Source organism: Grampus griseus (genome assembly GCF_964374135.1).
Source record: "Grampus griseus genome assembly, chromosome: 1".
Lineage (NCBI taxonomy): Eukaryota > Metazoa > Chordata > Mammalia > Artiodactyla > Delphinidae > Grampus > Grampus griseus.
The window spans coordinates 39,211,195-39,234,608 of record NC_139017.1 but is presented as its reverse complement, the minus strand read 5'-3'; the positions used below and the strand labels follow the sequence as shown (position 1 = coordinate 39,234,608).

The window sequence follows — 23,414 nt, the reverse complement described above, 5'->3', positions numbered from 1 at the left end:
TGCCTTTCTTGCATTGCTTCTGTACTGATAAAATTAAAACAAGCAAGCTCAGAAAAGTGATAGCATTCTTGATTTAAGAAATTATAATCAATGCAATTTAGATAAGGTTTAAAAAAAGAAATAAGAGCCTATGTGGAACCAAGCCAACGACTCATCTGTTTGCATTAATAGGTTCCAGCAATGGTACTACAGGCACGGAAAGCCTGTTCGCCACTGCACTTAGCAAGCATATGAGCTTAAAAATAAACTTTGACAATGTAGATCTCTTTGTCCTTTCAGGAATGGAAAACATTATGTACTTCAAAGCATACTAAGCCTGATTTTAAAATATAGTTGGGATATTGTTACTGTGGCAATTGGGAGTGTCTTTAGGCTGCACACAGTACATGGATGCTTCGGGTGCAGTAGTACTTGAGTCACAAACTAGTGAGAGTAAATGACGCTGGCAATTTTGATATGCTCATTTATAAGGAAGAAACTTCTGTCTTTTAAGTTCTCTGGAGCACTGCAATATATTTCCTCCTTTCAATCAGGGAATTTCTTCCTGAACCAAACTGCAAAAACAGAGTATTTGAGTAGCACATTTCACTTGCATACAGCAGCGTTTGTTCATTTTTGACTGTTTTTGGACAGGAAATCAATCTACAGGGTAACATTCACACATAAAAAGGAAACAATATGGGACAATGGCTTGTTAGTACAAGTGACTCTGCTTGGGAAATTACCGACAAGAAACCTTGGAGGAAGAACGGCATTAAAGATCAAAAGCATGATGACTCCTGATGAAAACATCCCCAAATGATGAACCCACAAGCAAGAAGGAACTTCTACTGTAAGTATTTTTGCAATAATCAAGTATCTTATTATTTTCAAAACTTCTAGCATATGTGGAGTAGATTTCCAAGCAAGTATTTGACGTAGGGAGTCTTCATTATAGACAAGTCTATAATTAAACTCAATGGGTGGTTCCAACAGAGGGTTAGTTACTGGAATTTTTTTGCATGATCTTGCAACACAAATAAACTGCACGTTGACGTGGGCATGTTTTATACAATAGGCATGTTATATCAGGCTTTTACTGTGTGATGTATTACTTCTGGCAATGCAAAATCGATCAACGTTAGTATCTGTAAATTCCATTACATTTGGATTCTGGTCATTTGAATGATGTTTACTTTGGTTTCATGTTATGGCTAACCCTGTAATCAATTTTTTTCATAAATAAATTGACACATTATTTGTAATTTACTTAGAGAGAATATTAGCTCTTTCCTTAGTGAATCTAATTTGTATTGTAGGGAAGGGGTGGCTTAGAATTTTAGAAATGGGGAAGGAAAGGTATGATAGTTTAAAACTTGGGAACTAAGGCCTTTTAAAATCTTTACATTTCCATAATTTCTTGGGTAAGGAGTTTTGTTTGAAAATTGTTTAGATGTCTGTATATAAGACTTCTATATAACAATATTTAGTGTTCCATAGTAATATTGTTATGGTCTTGGAAATGTAAATCAAGCTCATCAACAGCATAATTCTATGTAATTATTAAGTATAGCTAAGTCTATCTTTAGTGCCTGGCATAGAGTACATACTTAATAAGTAGTTTTTAAATGTTGAATATATCCTGGTGTTGCATAATAGGACAGTTATCCTGATGGTACAGTAATCGTTTACATAACAGGAACTTACATGAACTTACACATGAACGTGATTGAATTGTTTAACAAAGAACTGTACAATAATAGGGTTACACTGTTTTGCTGTTTTCAAGAGGGGATTTCTTTAAAAACCAGTTTTCTAATTGATTTCTATTCTTGGTTGTTCTTCTTTTGAAATACAAAAAAGTTTGTCCAACTTACTGTTTATCTGAAGGGTAATGTTTTTGGAGCAAATCAGTATGTAAAATATCAACTTATTTCCAATCAGTATGTAATTTCCAGGTGCTAGTTTGTGGCATTGAGACTCGGAATTAGCAATTTTGGAGCCCCCTCTGCTGAGGAATAATGGGTAGGTCAAGACACTGGCCAAGTCCTCAAATGGGGGAGATCATTTTTATAGGTGTAAGGGGCATGAAAATAAACTGAGAGGTGAGTGGATGGAGAGATTCTTGGAGTCAAACCAAGTGTTTCTGGAGTGACAGAAGAGAAGCAGAAAATATGGAGAAAGGCATTGAGTGGGAGAGAGCTGAAGAGGTAATGGAAACTCATTACAGATGCCATCTTTGTCTCATATGATGCCAGATAACACTATTCTAGTACTTCAATGTTTTCTAGATCACTTGCTATAGATACTTGTTAAACTAAACACATGTCCTTCTGCTACCACAAGTAGGAAACAAGAATGCTGTACACATGATTTTATTGCATCTTATTAGAAGTGATGGTGGGATCCTTTGGGTAGGAGATGATAGAAGCTGTAACTAAGCAACAATTATCATCAAGGTAAAAAGACTTTTGGATAATCATATATAACATTTGGATAAGCTTAAATTATCCCATTAACTACTCAGTTTAGTTTCCTACTTAGAGATGTATTTTAAAGTAATTTATCCAGACAGATCCATCAGAATGTAACTATAATTAGAATAAGATATTCTATAGGAATCATTTGGAAGTTCTTTTAAGAATTAGAAAGTTGGCTGATATTGTCTACGTGAGCATTTTTTCAGGCTAAAATCACCTGGATTTATTAGGTAGAATTCTGAGACCCCAGTCAAGAAATGATGCAATATTAGGGAAGTCTTTTAAGCCTTCCTTTTTAAGCAAAGGGAAGGCATTTGATTATAATCTGAAAGCCAAAGTATGGTAGAATGATTTTGAGAATTATCTTCAAAAGGAAAATATAGTCTTAGGATGTCCCTTCCTCCCCCCACCCCCAACCCCCCAACACCAATCAGGATATTGTTATTTATTTTTATTTTTATTTTTTTTAAAGAAGATGTTGGGAGTAGGAGTTTATTAATTAATTTACTTATTTTTGCTGTGTTGGGTCTTCGTTTCTGTGCGAGGGCTTTCTCTAGTTGTGGCAAGCGGGGGCCACTCTTCATCGCGGTGCGCGGGCCTCTCACTATCGCGGCCTCTCTTGTTGTGGAGCACAGGCTCAAGACGCGCAGGCTCAGTAGTTGTGGCTCACCAGCCTAGTTGCTCCGTGGCATGTGGGATCCTCCCAGACCAGGGCTCGAACCCGTGTCCCCTGCATTAGCAGGCAGATTCTCAACCACTGCGCCACCAGGGAAGCCCAGGATATAGTTATTGATAACAAATGAAAATTTGAATTTTTATGGCACATTATATTTTTCCTAGTTAGTTGTTTGACATCAGAAATATCTGTTGCCAGAACTGTCTAAAGATTTGCTGTATCGGGAGGAATAAACTCCCTACCACTGGTAGATGAGGAGGTTCAATGTGGAGGGAAAAGCAAGTATTTTGAATCAGACAAATGTGTATTGGAATTCCAGATTCCTCACTTATAAACCAGGTGACCTTGAGCAAATTACTTGAACTCTAAGCATCTGGTTCCCCATAAATGGGGTTAATAATTTGTGCCTCTTAGAATTATCGTAAAGATTAAATTAGATAATTTACGTTAACTGCTTGGCCTGTAAGATGGTTAAACTACATGAGCTTTAGAGACTTTTCTAAAATTGTCATTCTAGTCATTCTAGATGTTTAAAATAACCTAAATTCCTTGCTTGTGCTAAATGCTATCCAAAGATGCAACTCAATAGAAATATCTATTCTCCACCTAGTGAGCTCCTCATATAAGAAAATTGTAAAGCAAAGCTATTACAAGTGTAGTAAAAGAATAAGGCATTCCTGGGATAAACCCCCCTTGATCATGGTGTACGATCCTTTTAATGTGCTGCTGGATTCTGTTTGCTAGTATTTTCTTGAGGATTTTTGTATCTATATTCATTAGTGATATTGGCCAGTAGTTTTCTGTTTTTGTGACATCTTTGTCTGGTTTTGGTATCAGGGTGATGGTGGCCTCATAGAATGAGTTTGAGAGTGTTCCTCCCTTTGCTATACTTTGGAAGAGTTTGAGAAGGATAGGTGTTAGCTCTTTTCTGAATGTTTGATAGAATTCACCTGTGAAGCCATCTGGTCCTAGGCATTTGTTTGTTGGAAGATTTTTAATCACAGTTTCAAGTTCGGTTCTTGTGATTCGTCTGTTTATATTTCCTATTTCTTCCTGGTTCAGTCTCGGAAAGTTGTGCTTTTCTAAGAATTTGTCCACTTCTTCCAGGTTATCCATTGTATTGGCATATAGTTGCTTGTAATAATGCAAGGATTCTTCAATATACACAAATCAATCAATATGATAAACCATATTAACAAATTGAAGGAGAAAAACCATATGATCATCTCAATAGATGCAGAAAAAGCTTTTGACAAAATTCAACACCCATGTATGATAAAAACCCTCCAGAAAGTAGACATAGAGGGAACTTACCTCAACATAATAAAGGCCATATATGACAAACCCACAGCCAACATTGTTCTCAATGGTGAAAAACTGAAACCATTTCCTCTAAGATCAGGAACAAGACAAGACTGTCCACTCTCATCGCTATTGTTCAACATAGTTTTGGAAGTTTTAGGCACAGCAATCAGAGAAGAAAAAGAAATAAAAGGAACACAAATTGGAAAAGAAGAAGTAAAGCTGTCACTGTTTGCCGAAGACATGATACTATATAGAGAGAATCCTAAAGATGCTACCAGAAAACTACTAGAGCTAATCAATGAATTTGGTAAAGTAGCAGGAACCAAAATTAATGCACAGAAATCTCTTGCATTCCTATACACTAATGATGAAAAATATAAAAGAGAAATTAAGGAAACACTCCCATTTACCATTGAAACAAGAAGACTAAAATACCTAAGCATAAACCTACCTAAGGAGACAAAAGACCTGTATGCAGAAAACCATAAGACACTGATGAAATAAATTAAAGATGATACAAACAGATGGAGAGATATACCATGTTCTTGGATTTGAGGAATCAACATTGTGAAAATGACTATAGGACCCAAAGCAATCTACATATTCAATGCAACCCCTATCAAACTACCAATGGCATTTTTCACAGAACTAGAACAAAAAATTTCACAACTTCTATGCAAACACAAAAGACCCCGAATAACCAAAGCAATCTTGAGAAAGAAAAACGGAGCTGGAGGAATCAGGCTCCCTGAGTTCAGACTATACTACAAAGCTACAGTAATCAAGACAGTATGGTACTGACAGAAAAACAGAAATATAGATCAATGGAACAGGATAGAAAGCCCAGAGATAAACTGACACACACCTGGTCACCTTATTTTTGATAAAGGAGGCAAGAATATACAATGGAGAAAAGACAGCCTCTTCAATTGGTGGTGCTGGGAAAACTGGACAGCTACATGTAAAAGAATGAAGTTAGAACACTCCCTAACACCATACACAAAAATAAACTCAAAATGGATTAAAGACCTAAATATAAGGCCAGACACTATAAAACTCTTAGAAGAAAACATAGGCAGAACACTCTATGACATAAATCACAGCAAGATCCTTTTTGACCCACCTCCTAGAGAAACGGAAATAAAAACACAAATAAACAAATGGGATCTAATGAAACTTAAAAGCTTTTGCACAGCAAAGGAAACCATAAACAAGACGAAAAGACAACCCTCAGAATGGGAGAAAATATTTGCAAATGAAGCCACTGACAGAGGATTAATCTCCAAAATTTACAAGCAACTCATGCAGCTCAATATCAGAAAAACAAACAACCCAATCCAAAAATGGGCAGAAGACCTAAATAGACATTTCTCCAAAGAAGATACACAGATTGCCAACAAACACATGAAAGGATGCTCAACATCACTAATCATTAGAGAAATGCAAATCAAAAGTACAATGAGGTATCACCTCACACCCGTCAGAATGGCCAACATCAAAAAAATCTACAAACAGTAAATGTTGGAGAGGGTGTGGAGAAAAGGGAACCCTCTTGCACTGTTGATGGGAATGTAAATTGATACAGCCACTATGGAGAAGAGTATGGAGGTTCCTTAAAAAACTAAAAATAGAACTACCATACGACCCAGCAATCCCACTACTGGGCATATACCTGGAGAAAACCATAATTCAAAAACAGTCATGTACCACAATGTTCACTGCAGCTCTATTTACAATAGCCAGGACATGGAAGCAACCTAAGTGTTCATCAACAGATGAATGGATAAAGAAGATGTGGCACATATATACAATGGAATATTACTCAGCCATAAAAAGAAATGAAATTGAGTTATCTGTAGTGAGGTGGATGGACCTAGAGACTGTCATACAGAGTGAAGTAAGTCAGAAAGAGAAAAATAAATACCCTAAGCTAACACATATATATGGAATCTAAAAACAAACAAACAAAATATGGTTCTGAAGAACGTAGGGGCAGGACAAGAATAAAGACGCAGACGTAGAGAATGGCCTTGAGGTCACAGGGTGGAGAAAGGGTAAGCTGGGACAAAGTGAGAGAGTGGCATGGACATATATACAATACCAAATGTAAAATAGATAGCTAGTGGGATGCAGCCGCATAGCACAAGGAGATCAGCTCGGTGCTTTGTGACCACCTAGAGGGGTGGGATAGGGAGGGTGGGAGGGAGACACAAGAGGGAGGCGATATGGCGATATGTGTATATGTATAGCTGATTCACTTTTTTATAAAGCAGAAACTAACACACCATTGTAAAGCAATTATACTCCAATAAAGATGTTAAAAAAATTTAAAAAAAATAAACAAAACAAACAAAAAAAGAATAAGGCAATCAGAATGCATGGCTTGAAAGTAATAAAGTTTTTTTGTGGTGTTTTTTGATGTGTTAGGTGGTGTAAATTAATTTGACGGACTGTTCTATAATCTTTGATGACTAAGATAGTGGAAACACTGGACAATTAATTCCCCCTTTCATCCTCTGTTAAATCATTGTAGGAAACCCACCATAGCCAGCAAGGTCATTCTCATGATAAATGGTTTTGGAGAGTTTAAGGACAGAAAATTGTTCCTCTTCAAAATGTTTCCTATGACATCTTCCCTTGGTGCCTGCAAAAGTCCAAGTTTTAAGTGGATGGTGTATGTCGATGATTTAATTTATTGTGTCCATTTGTTATCAGCGTAAGCACAAAGCACTTGGCAGAACCATCATTTTTACACTACTGTTTATACTAGCTTAAGCAATGTTTGCGCATCACAGATATGAAATAACAATCTAGCTGTTAGATTTACTAGCTGGAAAATTACTATGTATTTGGGAGAGTGTCAGCAGTGGCTCTTAAAAAAATATTATCTTGCATCTGTCTAGTGCCATTTTCTTTTTAAAGTGTTTCTACATATATAATTTCATTTTTTTCTCACCTCTGAAGTAGAGAGGGTTGCACATTAACTTCATTTACTGCATAATATGAATAATAAGTCAGAGATTAGGCAGAATTGTCTAAGGAGAAGATCAAATATGAAATAAGACTTTGCATCTAGTGTAATTTATCTGATGGTTTGATGACTATCTCTGATTTTTATCTAGAAATATATGATTCATCTGCTTCTCTCATGCCTTAATAGGACCCTTAAACTTGAGCACTAATTAACACTTACCTTGTTTTGTGCCTTCTACAGAGACCCAACCAATCAGGCACACAAAAAGAGATACTGCAACTAGGTTCAACCCCAGTTAGGTGTGCAGAAAACCTGCGTGTCTGGAATTCTCTGACTCCTATACTATCAGTGTATCCCAGACACTTCTAGAGAGTAAAGGTGCTGATATTTGCTCATTAAATTTGTTGTTTTACAAGGGAGTCAAGGCCACAGGCACACTCTTGGCCATCTTCCTTGTCTAAAATGACATGGATTTGGACAATTTTATTTTATATATCTTATTTTATTTATATACTATATAAATAAATTTATTTATTTATATATTTGTATATATATTTGTGTGTGTATATAAATAAATAAATACACACACACACACACACATACGCACGCACGCACACACGCGCACACACACACACGTATAACCAATTAACAAATTGGCAGTATCAGGTAAAACTCTGCTCTATAGCTCCTCAAAGACTGATAAGCTACATCTTATAGGCATAGATCTTGAGACTCAGGGTATGGTTATATCTGTTGATTTGTGTCTAATAATCAGAAGTCTTCTTGGTATGATTGAAGATTTTAGCCAGTAAGAACCACAATTTCAGGTGCAAGAGAAAACCAGAAAACTATATAGCAGCAGGGTCCAAATATCTTACACAAGTTATGCACTAGGTGATTTTGAAATGTGTTGATTTTTTCTCAGCAGCTCCGTCTGTGCAACATTCTTTTAGCTCAGTTCTTAATTTTCATTTAATAGCTTAACGTTGCCACATGTTCTGTATAATACTTTTGGTTGATGGCATTTTATGAAAATATCGGCTCGAAGAGGAAATCTTGGAATTGAGGGGTTAGATGCAGTTTGAATTGAATAGATTGAAACTTAGAGAAAACCTTATTCTGTGAGAATATGGCTCACATAGGGTTATCCTTATTACTCCTCCCTCGTGTGAGAGAAACAACCTCTAAGGTTAGACTTGGTGCAGCAGAGCTAATGGAGGTGCAGTTACAGGTCATTGAATTGTATGATGCCAAAATGTTTAGTTTTCACTAGGCTGTTTTTGTTGTTTTGAAACCCGAGGTGAGAGGTCAAGATAAATTGAACAGTCATGTATAAAAGCAGACGGTAAACTTTCCACACCTTGACATTTTAGAGTTCTGAGTAGTGCAATCTTGGAAAAGTTTTTGCTTCTTTTCCTTTATGTTTTTAAGATTTGTTTTATTTTTGAGAAAGGTACAGGATTCTCACTTCTTCAGGGTAAGATAGTCTGCTCACAAAACACAGATTTTTATTTTGTATATATATTTTAAACTATTAAAAACCTACATAAAGTAAAATTCACTAATTTTTGTGTGCATAGATCTGCAAGTTTCCACAAATGTATAGAGTCTTGTAACCATCACCACAATCAAGATAAAGAACAGCTCCTTCATTGCCAGAACATTCCCTCATGCTGCCTGTTCGTAGTAAAAGCCTCCCCCATCCCTAATCCCTGGGAACACTTACCTGTTTTTATCTCTATAGTTTTGCCTTTTCCAGAAAGTCATATAAGTGAAATAATACAGTTTGCACCTTCTGAGTCTGGTTTCTTTCACTGAGCAGAATGCATTTGTGACTCATCCATGTCTATCAATAGTTTGTTTCTTTTTATTGCCAAGCAATATTTTATTGTACCAGAGTTTGTTGGTTTATTCACCGATGAAGAACATTCAGGCTGTTTCCAGTTTTTGGTGATTATAAACAATGCTGCTCTAAACGTGATACACTGTAAATGCAGGTTTTTGTGTGAATGTAAGTTTTCATTTTTCTAGGGTAAATGAATTCCTAGGAATGGGATTGCAGAATATTGTAAATGTACATTTAACTTTATAAGAAACTGCCAAACTGTCTTCCAAACCGACTTTAGCAATTTGCATTCCGACCAGCAATGTATAAGAGTTCTAGTTTCTTGGCCTCCTTGTCAGCACTTGGCATTATCAGTCAGTTTATTGTTTGTTTTGTTGTTTTTATTTCTTATCCATTCTAAGAAGAGCGTAATGGCATCTCATTATGGTTTTTAGATGATGAGCTTATTTTTTCACGTGCTTATTTGTGATCTGAATATCTTGTTTGGTGAAATGCTCAAATCTCTTGTCCATTTTTCATTGGATATTTGTTTTCTTATTGTTATTCTGAGAGTTCTTTTAAAATTATAGGTATAAATCCTTTGTTGGATTTGTAATTTGAAGATATTTCCTGTAGTTTACCTTTCACTTTCTTAACCATTTTTTATAGAGAAAGCTGTTCTAGTTATGATGAGATATAATTGATCTATTTTTTTCTCTTATGGATCAAGCTCTCAGTGTTATGTCTAAGAATTCTATTCCTAAACCAAACTCATGAGCATTTTCTCCTGTGTTTTCTTTTGTCAGAAGATTTGTAATTTTATGTTTTACATCTAGGTCCATGATCCACTTTAATTTTTTTATAAGTTATGAAGAGTGGCTTGAGGCATATAGTTTTGCATATGAATATCCAATTGTTTCAGCACTGTTTGTGGAAAAAACCTATCTTTTATCCATAGAATTGCCTTTGTACTTGTATCAAAAGTCAGTTGACTGTTATTTTTGTAGGTCTATTTCTAGACTCTCTATTTTGTCCCATTAATTTATGTGTGTATACTTTCACTAATACCATACTGTCTTAATTAGTATAACTTTACAGTAAGTCATAAAACCAGATAATGTAAGGCCTCTAAATTTGTTCTTCTTTCTCAAAGTTGTTTTCTACATCCTTTGTCTTTCTATATAAAATTTTGACAATACCTATAAAAATCTTGCTGCAAGTTTGATTGGGATAAGAGTTAACTCTGTAGATAAATTTGAGGAACATTGACATCTCAATGATATTTGACCCATTTAATCCACTTATTTAGCTCTTGATTTCTTTCATCAGTATTTTTTATTTTTTATCATGTAGACTACATTTTTTGTTAGATTCATACCTAGGTATTTCATTTTTGGGAGCTCTTATAAGTGGTACTTTACAAATTATATTTCTTATTTTTATTGCTGGTATATAGGTATATGTTAGATTGTTTTTGTGTATTGACACTTATCTTGCAAATTTGCTAAGCTCATTTCTTAGTTCTAGGAGCTTTACCTGGACGTTTTTTAGATTTTTTTATTTAGATCATACAGTGTAGGAATAGAGACAGTTTTATTTATTTTTTTTCTTTCCAATACATGTGCCTTTTATTTCTTTTACTTGCCTTATTGTACTGGCTAGGGCTTTCAGTACTATGTTGAGTAGGAGTGGTGAGAACAAACATCTTTGACTTGTTCCTGATCTTAGGTGGAAAATATTGAATCATCATCATTAGATATGGTGTTAGCTATAGGACTTTTTGTAGATATCCTTTATCAGGTTAAATAAGTTTCTTTCTATTATAATCATTATAATATATGATGCAGTTTGCTAAGAGTTTTTATTATGGGTGGATTTTAATTTTTTTCAAATCCTTTTTCTGCATCTATTGATATGGTCATGTGGGCCAAAAATATTTTAAATGTAGTCAGTAATCATATTGCTGTAATATTAATGTTGTTATCTTGAGATTATTCTACATGTAACATGAATTTAAAAAATGAGTAATTATGGTATACTCTAATTTTATCATCTTTTGTGACCTTGAGAAGCAGGATTCTTATGGAAAAAATGAGATACAGATGATATGGAAGAAGTTAAGCATAAACGTTTTAGTACTGAATTTGAATTGGAAATATCAGTATTAACATAAGGTATTTAATATACACACATATATAATATATATATGCAGTTGAGAACATATGTAATAGAGTAGGTATGTAATATAGTATGTATGATATAGATATAGTTATAAATATATTTCTCAGCTGTGTCCACTGGAAGGGCTTTGAAAAAATTACCAAGCACCCAATAACAATGAGAATCTTTAGCACCAAAATTGTGGTCTTGATATACTGTTTTCCCACTAAAGAAGCTAAGATAGCTTTGGGAAATGTGTGGTGGATCCAAGTGTGGATAAAGATATGCAGAAAATGAACATGGAACATCTTATATCATATAGTGAAAAGGCCCTTAAGGCTAATAGGGCTGTATCATTGATTCATGAATATGAAACCAATTTTAAAAGGCTACTATTAGCTAAAAATGAGACAATTTGAACAGGATAATTATTGCAATGAACTAAATCCATCAAATGTTTAAATCCATGAGTTCATAATGATAAGAAAAATTAATTGGAGATTCAGGGAAGACCTTTTAAAAGTGACAGTTTAGCTGAAATTGAGGGATAAGTAGGAAAGAGCTAGTGAAGACAATGGAAGGAATATACGTGCACAGCCAGAGGATGGGAAGAACTTTGTCCTGTGTAGCAGGAAGACAGTGAGTGAAAGGGAGAGAGGTTCAAAATGAGATTGGAGAAATATACAGGACCAATCATTCAGGGCCATGTAGTCAAGCTTAGGAGTTCATCTTTCATTTTAAAAGCAATAGAAACTTCTTGAAAAGTTTTATGTAGCGAAGGGGCATAATCAGACTTACAGCTTTAAAAGATTGCTCTGACTGCTACATGGCCAATGAATTGGAGGAGTTAAGAGCAAAATCAGAGAGAGAGAGAGAGAGAGAGAGAGAAAGAGAGAGAAAGAAAGACAGAGAGTGTTAGGAGCCACTGCAAGTGAGAGATGAAGCTGGCTAGGTCTGGTAAGCACCCATGGAATGCAGTTCTCTTTCAACATGGAAAAAAAAGGAATCTAAGAAATACTTATCGCTCTTTGGGTATTTTATAATCTTCTACCTCCTAAGTACCTGAGAAAATGAGCCCTTTTATCCTTATTCCACTATTATCAATAACTGGTTTAGTATGGTTTCCTCCAACAGAACCTAGACTCCATGTAAATTTATAATAAAAAAGAAACAAACACAGATATAGAGAACAAACTAGTGGTTACCAATGGGAAGAAGGAAGGGGGGGTGGTACTATAGGGTTAGGAAATTAAGAGGTACAAACTATTATGTATAAAATAAGCTACAGGGATATATTGTACAACACAGGGAATATAGCCAATATTTTATAATAACTATAAATGGAATATAACTTTTAAAAATTGTGAATCACTATATTATACACCTGTAACTTATACATCAACTATACTTCAATTTAAAAAAAAGAAAAAAATTAGGAAGCCCTTTTCTGTCTGATAGAGTGATATCACTTTGCTTTTAAAGTCTTCTGAGTGGATAAAATTACCTACTTTTACAGTTTGTTTTTATCTTTTCTGAAGCAAAATATAGACTTTTCAAAAAATAAGATGCAATTAGAGACTGTGTTTCTTACTGAGTTCACATAAAGAAAAAACATCTATTTCTATGTAAAAAAGAGTTATTTCTTTCCTTAAGAAACAGCCATGAGCAGGGCTCAGATAAGGTGTCCAGTATGACAATGTCAGTTATTAATGGCTAGTGCCTGTTAATTGCCGAATCTGTTCTAATTGGTCTGTGCTGATGCATTAATGTTTGTTAAATATTAAACACTCTGCTCATGAATATTAACATAATATTTAAAATTTTCATTTGGAACATATTTCAATTAATTCATCTTCTGTATGGTTGGAATTAGAGGTTGAGCATTCAGACATACCAAAGCGTTCCTTTTGGGTGGCAGGGAGGGAAGACTGTTAGAGAGATTTAGTTTAGAGATGTTGTAGGTTATCTCTTCTTACACTGTCAATTTTTCAGAATGCTTGGTTATTCTCCATGGAGAATACTCCAGCTGGTTTGCCTCTGTTATTCTTTTCTTCCTTTCTTTGATGCGATATTATTTTTTTGCTTTTAAAAAAGAGACCATAATTTCTGACCATATTTTATTAAGAAAAGAAAAAGTTAAGAGGATTTAGTTTAACACGAGTCATCATAGATCTATTGGTCAAAGTTCATAGTATTAACTTTCTTTTCCTCCCTTGTTGAATGAGTGTGCATTTTCTACCATATATGCCAATCCTTTGGTAGCTCGATAGGTGTCCTTCAGATGTGTGATGTTTTGGATATTTTCAGTGGGGGCATTCTTTAAGGATAGTTTTGTACTGTGAACTCCGTTAATACTGGGACCAATTTATTGAACTGGGATCAGTTTATTGAATAAGTGTATCAAGCTTGGAAATATTATTAATAATCAAAGATAAAGTCTGACTACAAAGACTTTTAGACTACCTTTCTTGAATGTCTTGTAAATTGGTTAAACTCTAGTGACAACACCTATTTTCTTGTGGGGCTCATATACCATCTCAGAAGCCAATTTCAAAAGAAGATTCCAGAAATATTTTCAGCATCAATACCTTTAGATCTCAGTGGTTTTCCAGGGTGAATATTTCAGGATGGTAATCATTTGGATGTATGAATTCTAAAAAGTTTCCTTATGCTTTATTCTTTGTTCCCATCATGTACTCGCGAACAAACAATTGGGATTAAAGACTGTCCAACTAAAATGTCATACATAGGATATCACCTTTTAATTTCATTTTATAAGACTCCTGGTCTGCCTTTACTCTAATAATCAAACACATTTCAATAGTGATGAGAAGATTTAGTCATTTCAATAATTTTAAATGATCCAAGTTAAAAAGAATCACAGAATGTATATTTTCATTGATAGATGATACCTGGATATTGGATATTAAGAACACGTATTTTAACTTTATAGTAATTGTCTTCTATTTTTGGACAGTGAGAAAATTATGCTTGAGGTAGTCATGTGAAGTACTTATGATTCTCTACCTATAAACTCAAATGTTTAAGAAATATAATTTGACTTTCCTATGAAGTGAACTTAACTTTTATTTCACGTTCCCTATTTTACTTGGGAGAAATTTAATCTTGGGTTAATTTGGAGTTTCTTCCATTGTTTCAGGGTCTTTTCAGTCAATTCAGGATCTTCTCAAATCCCAGGTTTGCTTCTAGGTCTGGGAGCTTTCAGAGGTCCAAGTCCTTGGCATGGATATTTTGACATCTACCTTGGTAGCACTAGTTGTGCCATATCTGGTTATTGAGTCCTCACAAGTTTTATCCTTCTTGCCCTAAACATCAGGACTCATCAAGTCTGTTTGACAATTTCTGAGCCCCTCTCAGGAGACATGAGAAATGTGTGGCTGTTCCCTTATGCTATCCTGGGTCCACAGGGGCTCTCTGATGCTGTCTCCATCCCCCTTTGGCTGGAAACCTTATGCAGCCATTGCTACTCAAATGCTACCATGCCAAGCAGGGCATAGTGCATTTTAAAGAAATGCTCTGCTTTACTGAGATCTGCAAAGTAAGTTCCAGGTCCCAGGCTCCTCTGGGATTCCCCAAACCTGACTGAGGAGGTGCATTCCCCCTCTGCCTGACTTGGCCTAGCATCGGGGGGAGGGTACAAGGCCCCTTCCCAAGGATTTAGGAGCATCTAATCTCTCTTTCTCTCTCTGCTATTTCTCTCCTTTACCCAGCCCAGATTATCTTTACATTCTCTGAAATAGAAGAGAATAAACCTTTAATTTCATACATCATGATTTTTCCAACTTTAATGTTTATATAAAGACTTTGACTTTTAAAACTCAGAAGTTAGTGATTTGCTCCTTTGTTCTTTCCTTCCCAGAGGCTGTAAATCTAGAATTGGCTTTATCAGTGGGGGTAGAATCACATAAGTAAAAAGAAATTACTAGGAATGAAAAGAGACAGCCCAGTTACATAATATCCAAGTATGAAGAGTACGGTTGTTTACACATGGCTTTCCACAGCCTACAGATTTTTAAACTGAAGTAAGTAACCCTAAAATACGAGACTTCCATTTTAATGGAACTATTGCTACTGTGAAACAGCTGTGTAAATCCCTTTCAACTGACCAATCTTGCCTTTCAGGAACTTTCTCTAAGGCTTTGTTTTTTGTTGTTGCATTTTTTTTTTTTTCCTGTACAGTTAAATTAGGAAAGAAATTTAGTCTGGAAATACATGGGCTCTTTGGGCTCCAGCCAACTCTATTACAAAGACATCTTTCTGTGTACCTCTGTTTGACAAAGAGAATTCCTGCTGTATCATCCAGCTGTGCATAACTGAACTTGTCAGTTCAGTGACTCTTTAATGAATCTCCTTTTAATATCTACCCCCTGGCCATAAGTATGTCACTTCAATATTATTTTATAGTTTGACTTGAGTTACATTGAAACATTTTGAGACTGGAAAGACATGGCAGTATCTCACTTTAAATAACTCCCCAACAATTATAGTCAATAGTTGAGTGCCGTAGTTAGTGAGCCTGGGCATGTTGCAAACAGATTTAGCATCTAAGGATACCTATTATAGCTAAAGTCCATCCATCAGCAGATGTCTTTCAGTAAGCCCCAAATTCCGGATTTATTTTGACATTAACGTTCACTAACAATGGGAGTGATGCAAAACAATTACACATTAAAAAAATAATAATTTTTAGTTTATAAGACACTCTTCTCTAGGTGAGAAAATTTGGATGAGAGAAGTTGCTCAAAGCTAGGTTGGTCTATTGTAGCGATTATGTTTGACCCCAAATAACCGACCCTAAATTTTACATTATACTCTGTTTTGTTTTGTTTTGTCTCCCACCACTATACCCTGATGCCTTTGATGTTTTGTCATTAGGACACAGAAGAGAAGGGCCAAATCTGCATACCCAGCGTTGGGGATCCCCCCACCCCCCGCCAGTGTGAGTAAATCCATGGAGGGCACAAGTAAAGCCGCTGCCAAGAAGTGGGCAGGAGAAAGGACATGTGTCCCCTTTGTGGATGGGGACATTTATTTTGCTTCTGGCAAAGTAGTGGTGGCATGAAGTTCCTGAAGCAGGTGTAGGGACCTGATGGGGTGAATGCTTCTGCCAGGCACAGCTCTGCTCTGACACCCTGTGGACTCATAAGCCACATGGACTAAAGCAATCTCTGGATGGGGCCAGTATTTGGTTGAGGACTTCCAGGCTGGAACCAAGGCTGGGGCTGTGTCAGGTGTCCACACAGCATCCATGTCATCTTCTCACCGCGCTGGTTCACAACATTAAGAGGCTCAGTGTTGCAGGTGCCTGGTCTGCCTGCCCAGAGAATATCCTGGCATTTGAGACTGTGCAAACCTATGCTCTCTTCTAGGTTTATCAACACTGCTTTCATGCAAAGACACTTGTGCTGGCCACGGTTACTGCAGCAATATAGGTTTTGGAGATGGCTTGCAATTTTCTGCCCTAATTTTTTCTCACACTATTCCCATGACTTCTCAAAATCTTACCTATGCACTAAATTCCTCCTCCTTCAAAAAGCTTTTCATGTCTGAAATTCCCACTGAACAAATGTTTCTTAAATGTTAAAGAACCCTAAATGAGGAAAAACAAAAAAAACCCTCAGTGATTCATGAATTGTTTTCACTATGTAGGAGACTATCTGGCTGCTGATCAGACATGTATTAATGATATAAAAGTCTGTATAGCCATCCCCACCTACAAGAGCTAATAAATTAACAGCCTACAGGCCAACAGACTCCTACAACGTTTTTCTTGCTCAAGCAAACATACATATCTCTAGGAGTTTATCTTTTTGCTGAAATAAAATTATATTATACACATTACATTTCAGTTGTGTATTTAGCTTAATAATATGGCCTGGACATAAATTGGTTACAAGCAAGTGTGTCTAGTGGTTAAGAGCCAAGGCTTCAGGGTAACACTGCCTGGGTTCAAATCCAAGCCCAGGAGCTAAGTAATCATGTAACTTTGGGAAAATTATTTAAGCTCTAGTTTTCTAATTTGTTAAATGAAAATAATAATAATATGTACCTCATGGGGTTGTTGTGACAGTTAAGTAAGTTAGTCCACATAAAGTGCTTACAAGAGCACACTCAATGCATGTAGTTACACCTTGTCCGTATGGGTCAGAAAATATGCATATACACACAAACACAACTTTATGTAAATGAGATTATCAGAATGCTTTCATTACACTACAGTATTTCCGTTTTGCTTTTCCTTTTAGTCCCTACTGTCTTTCTTCTTCTTCTTCCCATAATTGCCTCTCTTGCTCCAACCACTTGAAGTAACATCAATGTGAACAAGTATAAACCCCCCTAACTAGTGTACTCTTACATGAATTCTTCTTTAAAGTCCCTGATGATTATCGAACCAGATCTCACATTTATACATATACATATAACATACATATGTGCACATATACACACATATGTGCATATGTTTTTGTCATTGTTTGCTCCGCAAAAGTGAAACCATATAATATATATTTTGGGGGGCATATTTTCTCATGCGTGAGTTGCTTTTGGGAGCCTCTCCAGGTTAGCAGACACGAACAGTAATATTGTGTCCTGTGGATTACCGTAACTTATTTCTTTGTGTACACATATTTTTACCACTACAAAGAGTACTGTAATAAACATCTGGGCTCACATATATTTATTTACTGGTGGTTATATTGCTATGGGACATATACCCAGGAGATACATTGCTGGGTCAAAAGGTTTATGTATTTTTAACTTTAATAAATATTGTCAAATTGCTTTCTGAAGAAGCTGTACCCATTTGCATTTCCACCAGCAACGCAAAAAATACTTTTTTCCACATATCCCCACTGACAATGATATCATTATTTAAAATTTTTGCCAGTCTGATAGGTTTAAAGTGATGGTTTGTTGTTAACTCAGTTTTCAATTTCTCTATTAGTGAATTTAAACAACATATTTATATGTATTTATTGGCCATTTGGATTTGCTCATCTGTGAATTGCCTATTTATATCTGTTGCTCGTTTTCCTCTTAGGCTGTTGCCTGTTTCTTGCCGATTTTTAAAGCTCTCTTTATATAATTATAGCTTTTAAACCCTTATTTGTCATCTGCATTGCAAACATGTTTCCTAAGTCTGTTATTTGTTTACTGTCTTTATTTATAGTGTCTTCTGCCACACCACAGTTCTTTATTAGCTTTTATGTCTTCCCCAGAAGTCCTAATAAAATATTAAAATTATAGTTATATTTACTACTTTACCTGTTTTTTTATACATGACATGAGCTAGGATTATTACTTTAATTTTTTCAGGACGGGTACCCAGTTTAGGGAGAAATTTTGTTAAATAGACATTTTTTCTCCACCAAATTGAATTACACCCTCATCAAGTATTAATAAGATCAATATGATTAATAGATTTCTTAGGTTCCGTGCCTTTCTCATTCAATTCAGTTTATACTGTTATTTTAAAGGGAATGTGTTCTGCTTTTTCTTTTTCTAAGGGTATATGTTACTAGAGAAGAGAAAATCTATTGACTTCAGTCTGCTTACCTGGTATGCAGTCATTCCATAAATTCTCTTATCAATGCTCATAGGTTTTCTCTTTTAGTCTCTTAGATTTTTAAGTACACAATCATGCCATCAGCAAAATAGTTTTACCTCTTCATTTTCAACATTTCTAACAACTATTTAATTTTCTTATCTCATTGTTTTCACTAGACTCTCCAGGCTAATATTGAATAAATGTAGTGATAAGATCTCTGCTTGATTCCTGAATTTTACTGGGTTCTTTCAATTATTTTGACATTGAAAATACTTTTGACTCTTGGTTTTAGTAAATATTTCAGTGGTTCCCTTTTCCTATCTTACCTAAAGATTTTTTACTGAGATTGGCTGTTAAATAGTATCAAATGTCATTTCAACATCTATTAATAGGGTCATATGAGTTGTTTTCCTTCAATTTGTTGAAACACTAAATTACGATGATAGATTTTCTAGTTCGAACCTCTTCTTGCACACCTACAATATACCCTACTCAGTTAGCTTCAGGTTTTTGTTGCTAGGTAGCTGTATTCTATTTGTTGAAATTTTATTTAGAATATTTGCAATTACTTTCTTAAGTAAAATTGATCTATTTTAATCAAGTTTTGATATTTAATTTATACTAACTTTATATAAAGTTGGGATGCTGTCCAGATTTTCTGTGGTCTGGAATAGTATAAATTATATTCTTTGAAAGTCTGATAGACCTCAGCTATGAAAATATCTGATGGATCTTACTTGCCTTTCATTCACTTCTATAGAAATTGGCCAATAAAAGTTTCCTTCTTTACTTTGGTTAATGTTAATAACCTTTGTATTTTGCTAAAAATTATCCCCTCTGACTGGCTTTTCAAATTAATTGTCATAGATTTGTGTGCAATATGTCCTTATAATTCTTTTAATTCCTTCTGCAATTGAGGTTGTCTCATGTCTCATTCCTAAGAAAACTAATATTATAAAAATTTTCTCTTTTTTTCTTAACCAAGCTTACTAGAAGTTATATGATTTAATGGCTTTTTTAAAACAACTTTTATAATTCTGTCTTAATTTTATTTTTTTAAATGTCTGTACCTTTAATTTCAGTATCATCTTGATTTCCTCTTTTCTACCTCTTTTTTGTTCTGTTTTGTCATTGTCATTCTAATTCTCAGGAATTATACTAAGCTAAAGTCATTTTAGCCCTTCTTTTATAGCAGAGACATTTAAACTATGCATTTTCCTTTGGCTAAAATTTTCACTCTTTCCCATGTGTTTTTGCATTTTTCAAAATTGTGGTATATTACATTTGGTGAAGCGCATAGATCCTAAGTGTACAGTTCAAAGAGTTTAATTTTTTTTTAGTTAATTAATTAATTGATTTTGGGCTGCGTTGGGTCTTTGTTGCTGCGCGTGGGCTTTCTCTAGTTGCGGCAAGTGGAGCCTACTCTTCGTTGCATTGCGCGGCTTCTCATTGCGGTGGCTTCTCCTGTTGTGGAGCACAGGCTCTAGGCGCGCAGGCTTCAATAGTTTGTGGCATGTGGGCTCAGAGTTTGTGGCTCGTGGGCTCTAGAGCGCAGGCTCAGTAGTTGTGGTGCATGGGCTTAGTTGCTCCGCAGCATGTGGGATCTTCCTGGACCAGGGCTTGAACCCATGTCCCCTGCCTTGGCAGGCGGATTCTTAACTACTGCGCCACCAGGGAAGCCCTCAAAGAGTTTTGACAAATGCATTCAGCATGTGACTCACACCCCTATTAAGATATATAGTCAACCTCTGAACAGCATGGTTTTGAACTCTGCAAGTCCACTTATATACAATTTTTTTTCAATAAGTATATAATAGGCCCTCCATATCCTTGGTTGTGGAATCCATGGATACAGGGGGCCGACTATATTACTTGAGCATCTGTGGGTTTTGATATCCAAGGGATGATTGTAGAGCACTTCCATTACCCCAGAAAGCTCACTCATGTCTCTTTACGGTAAATTCCTTCCAACACCTAGGCAACCATTGCTCTGATTTCTGTCACTACAAACGAATCTTGCTGTTGTGGGACTTCATATAAATTGAATAATTTAATGATTCATTTTAATGTCTGATTTATTTTATTTAGAATAATATTTTAAAATTCATTCATATTTTTACATATACCATTATTCAGTACTTTTCATTGCTAAGTAGGAATCCATTGCATAGATATACCATAATTTGTTTATACTCTCCACTGATGATTGATATTTGTGTTGTTTCCATTTTCTTTACTAGTATGAATAAAGCTGCTATGAATATTTTATACAAGTCTTTTTCTGTTCTGTTTGTTTATTTCTCTTGATTAAATACCAAGAGTGGAGTTACTGAGTCCTATCCTAAGTTTACACTTAACTTTATAAGTAACTTCCAGTTTTCTGAAGGGGTTTTATCATTTTACAGTATCGCCAGAATGTGTGAAAGTTCTGATTATTTCACATGCTTGCAATACTTTCTACTGTCAGTCTCTGTAATTCAAGCCATTCTCATGTTTGTGAAATGATAGCTCAGTGTGGTTTTAATTTGCAGTTCCTTGCCAACTAGTGATGTTAAAAAAATTAAGTACTTCTCATTTGCTTCATTCTATCTCTTCTTTTGTGAGGTAACTGTGGAGTCTTCTGCCAATTCGGGGGGGAGTTGTTAGTGTATTTTAAATTTTATTTTGGGATAATTTTTGATTTACATAAAAGTTGCAAAGGTACCATCGAGTTCCCCTACAGCTTGATTCCTTCTCCCAGCTTCCCTTAATGTTAACATCTTACATAACCACGGTATATTTGTCAAAACTAAAAAGTTAACATTGGTGCAATCCTAGTAACTACACTGCAGACTTTATTCAAATTCATCAGTTGCCGCAATTAATGAATGTATATTTGTACCTTTTTATTCATTAAAGTCTGTACGTTATTCAGATTTCTCTATTTTTGACTCACTGTGTTTTTCTGTTCTAGGACCAAATCCAGAACACCACATTGCATTGAGTTGTCATGTCTCTTTAGTCTCCTTTGATATGTGACAGTTTCTCAATCATTTTTGTTTCTGTTTTTGTTTTTTCATGACCTTGATAGTTTGAAAAGTACTACTGGGCATGTATTTTCTAACATGTTCCTGAGTTTGAGCTCATCTGGTGTTTGCTCATGATTAGACTAGAGTTGTGGATTTTTGGAAGGCTATAAAACAGATGAAGCTCCCTTCTCTTCACATCATGTCTGATGACAAATGATCTCAACATGACTTACTGGTGATGTTAGCCTTGATCACTTGTTTAAGTTAGTCTGCCCAGTTTCCACTGTAAATTTACTCTTTTCTTTTTCCAAACTCTATTTTTCAGAATCTATTCACTAAGTCCATCTCATACTCAGGGAGAGGGAAATTAAGCTCCACCTCCTGAAAGAGGAAGTATCTACATACATTATTTGAAATTTTCTGTGAGGAAGATTTGTTCCTTCTTCCCCATTTATTACTGACATTTATTTATATCTGTATGGATTTGTAGATATTTATTTTCTTTGGATTATAATCTAATACTGTTGTTATTTTGCTCAAATTATTCCAGCTTTAGCCACCGAGAACTCTTTTAAGTTGACTCCTACATCCTTTGGATATTCAACATTTTTTTCTTTTCCATCTTCTTTTTCTCTTTGTTACTGTTTTTCTTTTTTGTGCTTTATTATTTTCTAGCATAAGATGCTCCAGGGTCATCTTGTATTTTCCTTGAACGAGCCCTAAATTCAACCTTTGCCTCAAGGAACCCTGGTTCCTTTTATTGGACAAAGGTATTAGAAAGCAAGATCTGGAAAAATATGCATCCATATATTTATATTTATCTACTTGTATATACTTAAAAATACACATGAATTCATGTTGACATTGATGATTCTAATCCAGCATCACAGCATCTAATCTGCCCTGCTCCAACCCCTGTCACTTGCTTATTTCTAACTTCTCTCTCAAATAGTAAGAAACCTGGATTCTGTTATCACAATTTATTTACTAATTTTTCAACTCTAATATACATGCAGTTTCAGAATTGCTAACCTACACCGCTGTGAGAAACAAATTTGCCAACTAGAGTTAGTATTTGCTTACATTTTGTTTTTGTACTTACACTGTCTAGCAAATGCAGTTTTCCAAAGTCATTTAGGTCAACAACTTTTTATGTACATCCCCTTAAGTGATGTTATGTCATATGTATTTAATACAGTTAGAATCATTTATCACAGTTTGTGTTCCCTCCAGTAATCACCTGACATATGGCTGCATTTTTAATATTTGCATATGGTAAAGTTACTTTTTGTGTTATACAGTTCAGTGGGGATTTGACAGACGCATAGGGTCATGAATCCATTACCCCAGTACCATACAGAATAGTTCCATCACCCTAAAATTCCTTTATCTAGCTTTATTGTCAATTTCTTCTCAATTTCCCAACTCCTAGAAGCCACT

The 23,414-nt window shown here is 35.2% G+C and overlaps 1 protein-coding gene across 1 annotated transcript in view; it reads left to right on the top strand.

The window, feature by feature from the left end:
- Positions 1–766: 766 nt before the first annotated feature.
- Positions 767–23,414, top strand: part of KCNK2 (potassium two pore domain channel subfamily K member 2) — a gene marked incomplete at both ends in the record, with an annotated part of 226,035 nt that continues 203,387 nt past the window's right edge. Inside the window, one exon of the mRNA XM_082649731.1 lies at positions 767–832. Within this exon, the coding sequence (XP_082505857.1) occupies positions 799–832 (34 nt within the window). The remainder of the gene's footprint in view (positions 833–23,414) is intronic.